Source organism: Hippocampus comes, unplaced genomic scaffold (assembly GCF_001891065.2).
Source record: "Hippocampus comes isolate QL1 unplaced genomic scaffold, H_comes_QL1_v1.1 scaffold207, whole genome shotgun sequence".
NCBI classification, from domain to species: Eukaryota; Metazoa; Chordata; class Actinopteri; order Syngnathiformes; family Syngnathidae; genus Hippocampus; species Hippocampus comes.
Genome location: NW_017805146.1, coordinates 914,583 through 926,167, shown reverse-complemented (window position 1 = coordinate 926,167; position 11,585 = coordinate 914,583). Strand labels below are relative to the sequence as shown.

At 44.3% G+C, this 11,585-nt stretch overlaps 3 protein-coding genes across 3 annotated transcripts; all 3 read left to right on the top strand.

The window, feature by feature from the left end:
* Positions 1-6: 6 nt before the first annotated feature.
* LOC109514636 (proline-rich protein PRCC-like) lies at positions 7-1,385 on the top strand. The gene is made up of 5 exons (XM_019867916.1): positions 7-159; positions 234-329; positions 664-810; positions 889-954; positions 1,245-1,385. Exons 1-5 carry the CDS (start codon positions 133-135, stop codon positions 1,329-1,331), a joined length of 423 nt encoding a protein of 140 aa, XP_019723475.1. The 5' UTR covers positions 7-132; the 3' UTR covers positions 1,332-1,385.
* Positions 1,386-1,902: 517 nt separating this feature from the next.
* On the top strand, positions 1,903-3,051 carry LOC109514638 (proline-rich protein PRCC-like). The gene is made up of 4 exons (XM_019867920.1): positions 1,903-1,990; positions 2,330-2,476; positions 2,555-2,620; positions 2,911-3,051. The coding sequence occupies exons 1-4, from the start codon at positions 1,973-1,975 to the stop codon at positions 2,995-2,997; spliced, it is 318 nt and encodes a 105-aa protein (XP_019723479.1). The 5' UTR covers positions 1,903-1,972; the 3' UTR covers positions 2,998-3,051.
* Positions 3,052-3,623: 572 nt separating this feature from the next.
* Positions 3,624-9,679, top strand: stk3 (serine/threonine kinase 3 (STE20 homolog, yeast)). Its single transcript, XM_019867797.1, has 11 exons — positions 3,624-4,128; positions 4,470-4,550; positions 4,758-4,886; positions 4,967-5,081; positions 5,505-5,669; positions 5,937-6,104; positions 6,176-6,313; positions 6,810-6,935; positions 7,012-7,213; positions 7,498-7,712; positions 8,084-9,679. Exons 1-11 carry the CDS (start codon positions 4,106-4,108, stop codon positions 8,240-8,242), a joined length of 1,521 nt encoding a protein of 506 aa, XP_019723356.1. The 5' UTR covers positions 3,624-4,105; the 3' UTR covers positions 8,243-9,679.
* Positions 9,680-11,585: the final 1,906 nt, after the last annotated feature.

Genomic DNA, 11,585 nt, shown 5'->3' with positions numbered 1-11,585 from the left:
CCGCCCCCCGCGCCGCTTCCTCCGCCGCCCCCCGGTGACGAGCTGGGTCAGTCGGATGCCCCCCTCGACTTTGGGGCAGGGCACGAGGCGGCTGCCGCGTGGGGGGGCCAGTATCCACACTATCAGCGGCCCATGGCGGGACCAGAGTCTTGTCCTGAGGTATACATGCGTTAAATTTCATCAAATAGAAGCTGTAACATGAACGGCATCAGTGACCTCATCTCATTCGACAGGGATACGATGGCAACGCAGCTTATTACCAAGATCCAAAACCCGGCTTGCCCGAAGACGAAGAAGCCGGTAACTCGGCCATGTTTGATGATGAAGCGGTAAGGAATCTTGGCTATTTTCTCCCTTTATAAAAAAATATGTAAATAAATAAAAAACTACAGTGGAACATCCCAAAATACCTCAAACAGAGCAGAAGGGTACTACTGGTGGCAAATTTGGATCATGCTAAATTTAGAATGGCAAATGGAATTCAGCACGACAAACGCTATTTTTGACGGAAAAACAGGCAAAGTATTATAACTGTAAAACAGGAAACTAAATTTACTGCAACAATGACAGCCACAGAACAGAATAAGAACGAGTGGTGCGAACCATAAAACAGGAAATGGAATTTACTGCACTCGATAAGCAATATCTCTGTCCTGTGTGCAGTTCATGCGGCTTCAGGGCAAAAGGAACCGAGGGAAAGAGGAAGTGAAGTTCCTGGAAATTAAGGGCGACGACCAGCTGAGTGGCCACCAACAGTGGATCACCAAAAGCATGTCGGAGGAGAAGCAGACCCGCGGGTCTTTCAGCAAGGTACAACCCAGAACCACTCCCAAGAACTCGTCCAGCAATAACCAACTATTTCTGACTGAAACTGTTTTTCCCTTGCAGAAAAGGGGAGGAATGCCCACAGGACAACAGAGGCGCAAGCACCAGATTACATATCTCATCCACCAGGTGAGGCAGCCAAAACTTCCGCATGGCCATATATGGTCAGCGTTTCCTCTAGCGGCAAGTGCCTGACCACATAGATCAGAGGTCGAGGATGACAAAATGTCCGCCCTCTTGTCACGTACCCAGCGTGCCATGGTTTATGTGTGCGGTCGTGAGGGCACCATCCCAATTTAATCGCCCACCAACATGACCTGTAAAAAGTAGTAACGGCAACAATTTTCGCATGGGGCGCAGACAGCAGGGTTTTGCAAATTGATGCCCCGAAAAGAACTCTCAAGTCTTTTTCCCCTCAGGCGAAGGAACGTGAGCTGGAGCTGAAGAACAGCTGGGCAGAAAACCGGATGACCCGCCGGCAGACCCGGGCCAAATACGGCTTCTAAGCACCATGCCCTTTGGGAGTCTGGCATGAAGGAGACCGGCGCTTTCTGTAGATTAAAAAAATAAAAAAAAACAAGAAAAACCCGAATGGACATTTTCCCAAAAAAAAAAAAAACAAAACAAGAAAAACCCGAATGCACATTTTCCTCACCCGTTTGTTCATGACTCCTTTTTAAAGTAAACAAAGTTCTCTTCCAGACACTTGTGGGTGACTTTTAGATACCGCTGGGTTGTAAATGTATTCCTTTGTACTGTATGTATTTGCGCTCATGTAACAAACATTTTGTGTTAGTCTCGGTTTAGTGAAAGGACGTCACGCTTCCCAGGAAAGGTACCAGCGCATTCACATCCAGTGCTTCTTCTCTACTGGCACAAATAAAACTTTGGCGCTACTGCTCCTAACGGACGCCGTGTGGATTACTCATAACACTCACCCCCCTTCCCCTAAAAATGTACTGTATTTAACAGAAGGCAAAAATGTGCCCTTCAATTATAACGTACCCCATGCATTGAGATGCGTTTTGAAAAACCTAAACCTTTGTTTGAAACTAACATGGGCTTCTAACTAACCGATGGCAACGCAGCTTATTACCAAGATCCAAAACCCGGCTTGCCCGAAGACGAAGAAGCCGGTAACTCGGCCATGTTTGATGATGAAGCGGTAAGGAATCTTGGCTATTTTCTCCCTTTATAAAAAATATGTAAATAAAGAAATAAAACAACAGTGGAACATCCCAAAATACCTCAAACAGAGCAGAAGGGTACTTACTACTGGTGGCAAATTTGGATCATGCTAAATTTAGAATGGCAAATGGAATTCAGCACGACAAACGCTATTTTTGACGGAAAAACAGGCAAAGTATTATAACTGTAAAACAGGAAACTAAATTTACTGCAACAATGACAGCCACAGAACAGAATAAGAACGAGTGGTGCGAACCATAAAACAGGAAATGGAATTTACTGCACTCGATAAGCAATATCTCTGTCCTGTGTGCAGTTCATGCGGCTTCAGGGCAAAAGGAACCGAGGGAAAGAGGAAGTGAAGTTCCTGGAAATTAAGGGCGACGACCAGCTGAGTGGCCACCAACAGTGGATCACCAAAAGCATGTCGGAGGAGAAGCAGACCCGCGGGTCTTTCAGCAAGGTACAACCCAGAACCACTCCCAAGAACTCGTCCAGCAATAACCAACTATTTCTGACTGAAACTGTTTTTCCCTTGCAGAAAAGGGGAGGAATGCCCACAGGACAACAGAGGCGCAAGCACCAGATTACATATCTCATCCACCAGGTGAGGCAGCCAAAACTTCCGCATGGCCATATATGGTCAGCGTTTCCTCTAGCGGCAAGTGCCTGACCACATAGATCAGAGGTCGAGGATGACAAAATGTCCGCCCTCTTGTCACGTACCCAGCGTGCCATGGTTTATGTGTGCGGTCGTGAGGGCACCATCCCAATTTAATCGCCCACCAACATGACCTGTAAAAAGTAGTAACGGCAACAATTTTCGCATGGGGCGCAGACAGCAGGGTTTTGCAAATTGATGCCCCGAAAAGAACTCTCAAGTCTTTTTCCCCTCAGGCGAAGGAACGTGAGCTGGAGCTGAAGAACAGCTGGGCAGAAAACCGGATGACCCGCCGGCAGACCCGGGCCAAATACGGCTTCTAAGCACCATGCCCTTTGGGAGTCTGGCATGAAGGAGACCGGCGCTTTCTGTAGATTAAAAAAATAAAAAAAAACAAGAAAAACCCGAATGGACATTTTCACCACCCGTTTGTTCATGACTCCTTTTTAAAGTAAACAAAGTTCTCTTCCAGACACTTGTGGGTGACTTTTAGATACCGCTGGGTTGTAAATGTATTCCTTTGTACTGTATGTATTTGCGCTCATGTAACAAACATTTTGTGTTAGTCTCGGTTTAGTGAAAGGACGTCACGCTTCCCAGGAAAGGTACCAGCGCATTCACATCCAGTGCTTCTTCTCTACTGGCACAAATAAAACTTTGGCGCTACTGCTCCTAACGGACGGCGTGTGGATTACTAATAACACTCACCCCCTTTCCCCTAAAAATGTACTGTATTTAACAGAAGGCAGACTCATTTACAGACGCCAAAACAACCTGATTGAAAAACCACGTTACAGGGTTACAAAAACTAATAAATGGGCAAACAACATATATTAAAATAAGCTAATAAAATAAAAACGTGGTGGCAAGTACAAGGCAGAAGCATAAAAACACAACGTAGGTATTTATGTTGTTGCATGAGTGTTTACCCCAACCATGTAACACTGTTAGAGCGATGATACATGTTTAATAATTGGAAGTTACATGTGTACGTTGTTTTTTTTTTTGGCGCCTATCTGTTTCCTAAATATATTAGTATGTGTTTTAATGGGAAAATGACAAGGCGGTAACATTGTGCACTTTGTTAGTTGTCTCTTTATGAACTTCAGTCCCTTGACATGCATTACTTTACGTGGCGGTTTTGACACATTCAAAATGGTTGATGCCCTTACGTATCCCAGAAACTGGTCGTTCTGCTCAATGTGGGTCTGTTTGCAATAACGCGGATTCGTAGTGTTACACTCACCCCGAAGCAACGGGCCTCATGATTGGTCAGAAGACAAGATTAGCTAGTGGACCTCACTCGCCACAAGCTACTAATTTCTTGAGACAACAACGACGTTGACAATGTTCTTTCGGTGATCATAGAAGACGAAAATCACCGCAACCGAACACCATTCCGGCGCCATTTGTATCACTTGACTCGAAAGTATGGAGCAGTCTGCCCCGAAAAGGTTTGTGAACGTCTGACGGCTGTTGGTTGTAATTTCAAGCTTTGTGACTTGCTAGGTGGGGAGCTAGTCAGGGATGCTAGTTGTAGTTAGCTTTGTCGCTCTTCTCAACACTTCTGTAGGTTATTACGAGAAATAACTAGTAATATTGCAGAACCTTATTGTGTCACTTAAACTAGATATTTGTTTAACTTGTCTTTGTGATTCATACTCACTCATATAGAAAGTGGAACCAAAGCTTTGATAGCTTATCAGTGACTAATCATGATTCATTATAAATGTATGAATGACTAGCCTTTTTAATGTTGTTTATATATACATATATATATATATTTCCCTGACAGTAAGCTGAAAAAGCTGAGTGAAGACAGCTTGACCAAGCAACCAGAGGAAGTATTTGATGTCCTGGAAAAACTTGGTGAAGGGTGAGTAAGTTTGTTTTACTTCCCTTCATCACACGTTATTGTGGGGAAAAAAATGTCATGTTTTCCTGCAGATAGTTATCTGCCTTTCCACACAATAATCGTTCACCAGCTTTCGCTTCTGAAAATAATGTTAAAATTATCAGGGTTTTGTCTTGTCTAAAACATATGTGTACTCTCAACATGAATGTTTTTGTTGTGTCTTTTTAGTTCTTATGGCAGCGTATTCAAGGCCATCCACAAGGAGTCTGGACAGGTCGTGGCCATCAAGCAGGTTCCCGTGGAGTCGGATCTGCAAGAGATTATCAAGGAGATTTCCATCATGCAGCAGTGTGACAGGTTAAACAAAGCAAATTTTGGAATCAACCTTGCAGTTTGTCTGTGAGCAAATTAGCTGATCTGGTGTCTTTTGCTTCAAGTCCCTACGTCGTGAAGTACTATGGCAGCTACTTCAAGAACACAGACCTCTGGATCGTCATGGAGTACTGCGGGGCAGGCTCCGTCTCTGACATAATCAGGCTGCGCAACAAAACGGTGGGTCCGGTCCTCACATCAATCAAACGCATTCTCTCTGTTGCCAGAAGAAATTCGAAATGTGAAATTTTACGATATCGAGAGACCACTTGAAAACAATTTTCATGGTCTTTCCCCTTGCACATGAAACCTATTTGAACTGACTAAATCACTTTGTAATTGTATTGTCGGCATGTTTGTCCTACAAATTATTGCGCGCAATTTGTGGAAATTTTACATTTGTATACTTTATTGACAAAGAAATGTACCATAATGTCTGGGGAAAAAAAAGTAACCACTGTTATTCCTGAACACAAGAAAACAGTCTACCATGACTTAAGTAGCAATGCTTTCTGTTGTACGGCTTCATGTCAATCAAAACGTGCCCCAAAACGGCAACGAAAAAGGCCTAATTTTAATAGTTGTTTTTTTTTTTTTTCTCAGCTGACGGAGGATGAGATCGCCACTATCTTAAAGTCAACACTCAAGGGTCTGGAGTACCTTCACTTCATGAGGAAGATTCACCGAGACATCAAGGCCGGCAACATTCTACTCAACACGGAGGGACACGCCAAGCTGGCCGACTTTGGGGTGGCAGGACAGCTAACGGTATCGTAGCTCTATGATGCTAAAAACAAACAGGAAGCGTTTTAGACTGAACGAGAGGTGAAGCGATACCGGTACCAGAATCGGCGCCAATGCTGTCCTTCTGTGCTCGGATGAGTAAAAACACTCCCGATACTAGGACGCCTGATACCAGCCGGTCATATACGATGCTGTTTTGTCCTCCCTGTTTGTGCTGCGTGCAACCCCTGTAGTAGTGTCCCCGCTGTCAAAATATCAAAGAGGAGTAAAGTCATGGCTTTCACTCAAAAGGACACCATGGCAAAGAGGAACACTGTGATCGGAACGCCTTTCTGGATGGCCCCAGAAGTGATCCAGGAGATTGGCTACAACTGCGTGGCCGACATCTGGTCGCTGGGCATCACGTCCATCGAGATGGCCGAGGGCAAGCCCCCCTACGCTGACATCCACCCCATGAGGGTGAGTGTGTCTTTATCTGGCAGATGCGACACCTTATTTGCAATCCTCGTTCACTTGTCTCGTCGCTTTAGGCCATCTTCATGATCCCCACCAACCCCCCGCCGACCTTCCGGAAACCCGAGCTGTGGTCGGACGACTTCACAGACTTTGTCAAGAAGTGTCTGGTGAAGAATCCAGAGCAGAGAGCCACGGCCACTCAGCTCCTACAGGTACCATCAAGCATTTCCATCATGAAACTCAAAATAAAACCACTTACTATTTGAAGACACGTGACTGAGTTGACTAATTTATTGATTCCGTTTATGGGAGGGTTGTGATGTCAATGTGATAGATAAAGTCTCAATGGCCAGCGCAAATGACAATGTGAAGATTGAAGTGTTTTGAACACTCGCCCTTATTCACGATAGGAGAAACCCAGTTTGGCTAATGGAAAGCTTGCATTGTATCTTCCAAACGTGTGCCAAGAGCCTTGGCCAAGATTTTTTTCGTCGTTATTTAAAAGGGAGAGGGGTCTGGTCCGAGCCACATTTGGTTTTTCAGTTTTTTTTTTGTTTTTTTTGCCAAAATGGTAATTGATGCCTCTGTCAGCGTAGTGACCGCAGGGGGGAAATTTCTTCAACTGGGAACCCGTCAGGGTCAGAGGTTTTGCAATTTTGTAACGCAATTATCACAGATTTGACTAATTTATGAACCGCACGTTTACAGCATCCGTTCATCAGCCAGGCCAAGCCGGTCTCCATCCTGAGGGACCTGATCACAGAAGCCATGGAAATGAAGGCCAAGAGGCAGCAGGAGCAGCAAAGGGAGCTCGAGGAAGACGACGACAACTCTGTCAGCAGAACACGCGGACTCATGTTCACAGATTAAAAGACCCCAGATGGCTGAGTGATTGTTTTGCGTCCTCCAGGAGGAAGAGACGGAGGTGGACTCCCACACCATGGTGAAGTCCGGCTCGGAGGGCGCGGGCACGATGCGCGCCACAGGCACCATGAGCGACGGAGCGCAGACAATGATCGAGCACGGCAACACCATGCTGGAATCCGACCTGGGCACCATGGTCATCAACAGCGACGACGAGGAGGAAGAAGAGGAGCAGGGATCGATGAGGCGTGAGCAGAGCACACGCGACATCCAGCACATTTTGGCGTGACCAAGTGGCTGCCCTAACGGGCCGCTGAGGGAACATGTTTTTTGTAGTTACTACGTCTCGAAGCAGCAAGCCAAAATAGATTTTACTCTTTGGCATCAACGGGGCTGAAGGTTCAAGTAAGTTAGGCCCACCTTGCTGCAGACGAAAACGAGATGTGTAGTTAACGTGTCGTGTTGTGCCTGTTGAGGCAGCAGACTCGTCAACACGGCATAACTTGGGCCTATCTCCTCATTCCCCCTCCAGGGCACGCCACCCCGCAGCAGCCCATGCGTCCGTCCTTCATGGACTACTTTGATAAGCAGGACTCCAACAAGGCGGCCCAGCACCATCACCAGCATCAACGTCAGCAGGAGAACTACAACCACAACCAGCCTCAGGAACAGCCAGGCTACCACATCCAGTCCAAGAACATCTTCCCAGATAACTGGAAAGTGCCCCAGGACGGGGACTTTGATTTTGTGAGTGATTATGGGCAATTAAGGGGGAGGGGGATAAATCCCAAAATAATAGTCACGATTATTTTGATTGATATTGAAATCACGATTGAGAAAGTGGTCGTTCGTTGATTTCAAAGCTTAATTTATTGGCCTACTAAAGCTCCGATTGTAAAAGTAAAACTTGATATTGAAATCACGATTGAGAAAGTGGTCGTTCATTGATTTCAAAGCTTGATTTAATTTATTGGCCTACTAAAGCTCCGATTGTAAGAGTAAAATTCATCAGAGCCACACGCCCGTTCTCCCCTGCATGTCGAACACGGAACAAATGGAAGGCGCAAGTCAAGGTAGCGCTGAACTTTTTCTTGACACTCTTCTTGTTGTTGGTGCAGTTAAAGAATCTGGACTTTGAGGAACTTCAGATGCGCCTGAGCGCCCTGGACCCCATGATGGAGCGTGAGATTGAGGAGCTACGGCAGCGCTACACAGCCAAGCGCCAGCCCATCCTCGACGCCATGGACGCTAAGAAACGAAGGCAGCAGAACTTTTAAGCCTGGTGATACACACACACACACACACGCACACACACGCACAGTCTTTAGTGTAACTATGAGATGTCATAGTTTGGGGAGGAAGCAACATTCATGACCAAAGACAATCAGAAATGGTATTGCCTTAAATGAGGGGCGGGGTGGGGGTGGGGAGCAGGCTTTTTTTTTTTTCTCTCGTTTGAAAAAAGTCTGCCTAAATTGATGACAGCCACACATTACAGTGCTTGTTTTAGGATTAATTCATTGTTATGTATTATTATTATTATTTTAAGATCATCTTCGGTCTTAGTGCCTCTGAAAAGTTTAGTAACACAAGCTTGGCTTACATGGCGACACCACAAAAGGGCCCGTATCGGAGAAAACTCAAAATGGCTGCTTCCAATCTTACTGTAGAACTGGCGAATGAAACAAAATCTAATTACAGGTAAATATTGTATATTTAAGCACCAAATGATTCATCAAAACCCATAACATTTCAAAGACATTTATACATTAGTTTAATGCAAACAAACGCCCAAACTGGGCAATTGGAAAACTAGCATTGATTGTCAATGGAACGCTCATTGAAATTAGCATCAGTGTTACAGTCATTGTGACCCTTAACAAAACGGCTACTTTAGCACGTGGGGCACAACAAATGAAACACTGTGTGTTAAAACACAAACATATGAAGCAGAGTGCGCGCACCCTTTCAAAAACAAAGGTTGACTAACTTAACGCTAACATACAATGCGACACGCCACAGACGACGGGCTCATGTACAGTAACGCGGACGTTGTCATGGTAATTGTAAATCTTCCAACAATTGCTCCAATTTTTGTGAGATTGACGTCCGCGTTCAACACTACAGGGCAGGAAAGTCAGCTGATGATGACTTTGTTCCATGTGATTTGATTCGATTTGGGGGGGGGGGTTGTTGTTTGTTTGTTTTTGTACAAGCTTCTTGAATAGAACAGTGTGAAACATGTCATGGTTCCACGTGAATGTTAACATATACACTTGAGAGACCTGTTACACTATTTAAATAACTACCACAGACGACATTCGTACAACTTGTGTCCAGACTTTTTAGGGGTGTGTGTTGAGGGTTTTTCTGGACCAGCTGTGACCCTTTTTTATTTATATATTGTTTTACACATTTTGTTTCGTGGCACTGGTTTAAATCTAGAAGCTAATTTGGCTGTTCATATTTGGAACATTTTTGTTTTTGTGTTTGAAAGGACAGGTTTACAAAAAATGTACAGGACCGTGTGAGAAAAGCAGCTAGTATTATCATGTATTGTTTTATCTAAAATCACTTTTTCTTTAATTTCATTTCACCACTAAATCAGGATGATACAGATCTTTGTCTGAAGCGGTTAATTTATTACTTTTATGGTGATTTTTTTTTGTATCAAGTGCACGGGTATAATAAAAGTTACTTTTAGTTAATCACAACTCCCTTGGATTGTTTTCATTTGTGTTTGAGACAGGACACATTTTGGGCTGTGAACGTTTGGAGGACCACAGCACCTATTTGTATTCAACTTGATGCCCAATCCCATTTTAAGGGTGAGACACAAAACGTGTCGATAAAATCACATTTTGTCTCTTTCTATGTTTTTTCGTTTTCTTTTTTTTTGCATTTATTATTCTTCCTGTTTTGATGCCACTGCCTGGCTCTTGTGTCATTTGAGAGCGCAGCCTCTCCTCTTATTTATATTTGAAAGCCAAACCTCAAACAAACGCTGCCAATTACAGCCATGCGACATGGACAATTTTATGGTCGTGAATCAAACGATGTCTGCGGAACGGCAGCTGTAATTGGACATAGTCTGTCTTTAATGGGCCCTTCTGTGATTACGGGTTGCCAATTCTGGCATGGCGGCAGAAAAAAAAAGAGGTTTCAGTTGGAGGCAGTGGGCTGAACAATGCTGTCAATAATCGAAGGAAAAGGGACTCTTAATTTTCGATGGATTTTATTTATCACAAAGAGGGAAGAAAACAGACTTTTCCAACCATCTATAATGGATCCTAATAACCCCCATTTAGACTTGTTAGGTGTTATTTTTATTTTTTTACTACCGAATGCACTTTATCTGAAAGCACTGAATTAATTTTAGTTAGGGTTTTTTTTTTGTTGTAGTCTGTACTTGTTGTTGGGTTTTTTTCTATTCAATTTTTACAACGCAACCAAAAATAAAGTACATCATACTTTTGCATGATGTGATTCATTAATGGGCCGCGTTAAGTCCATTCAAGTTATTTTCAAGCACTTGATCACTTCAAAATGTTGCCATCAAAGCTTTACGAAGTGTCCAGGCCTCACACCAACTGACGTTTTTCCCCTTTTAGACCACCTCTGACTCTAACATGTCAAAATTTCTCACACACCCATCTTGTTCCCTGGGGACTTGATTGTAAATCAAAGCAGAATTCCTCTATTTGTCCACCGGCTTGTTAGGCAGGAAAGGGTGTCCATAAATCAGACGCTTGCTGGTATTTATGGCTGGCGGAAATGAGTTGAACATGTGGTGAGCGTGGCCCTCAAGGCAATATCATCCTAAGTGGCCCTTCGTGCCCGTCTGGGGAGAATTTGTGAAGAAAATGGACAAAGGGGGGGGGGGGACACTACTAGCTGAAAAAAATCTCTATCTAGTACCAAAGATAGAAAGGTGTTATTTAAGAGACGGATTCTCTCTCTCTCACTCTACCTCTACACAGAGAAGAGAGGGTGGTTTAGTTTTCTTTTTTTCACTTCCACTGTCAAAAAGGTGTCTGACTTTGGAAAGAGCAAGCTCTGTGTGGTGGGTGTTATGATCTTTGGATGTCTCTTCATATTTTGAGGGTTATTTCACAACTCATGATGCACAATACAAGAGTCACCACACGATGGTGGTACTGAGCTATCTTGATCTTCTGCTCTGCATCTTTCAACCACACAGAGAGAAGTGAGGCTGAAAAGAAAGGTTGCAAGAAGTTGAAAACCCATTGTCTCCGCGGCCCCTTTCATTAACGGAGCTGATTTATCCCACAAGTGTGCCTCCTGCCATAGCACTGCGGGTGGAGAATGGGACACAAAAAGGAGAAGGCCACCACCACCCCCCAATAACTCACGACAAGCGCTTAAAGGGGCGCGGTGGCAAGCGTCTGACCCCTTACGGTCAATAGCCATTGTAAGAACACACAGTGTGGATTTAACAGGCCTAAGTGTCAACCTTAATCCAAAATAGCCGACATCCTATGGTTTATCAAGCACGGGTTCTTGAGACTTTTTTGTGGGTCTACTCGTGATGGACATGTCTACCAAATTTCATGTTGCTGAGTGAAACTGGTCGCAGGGGCTGAATTTTCAAAACATTCC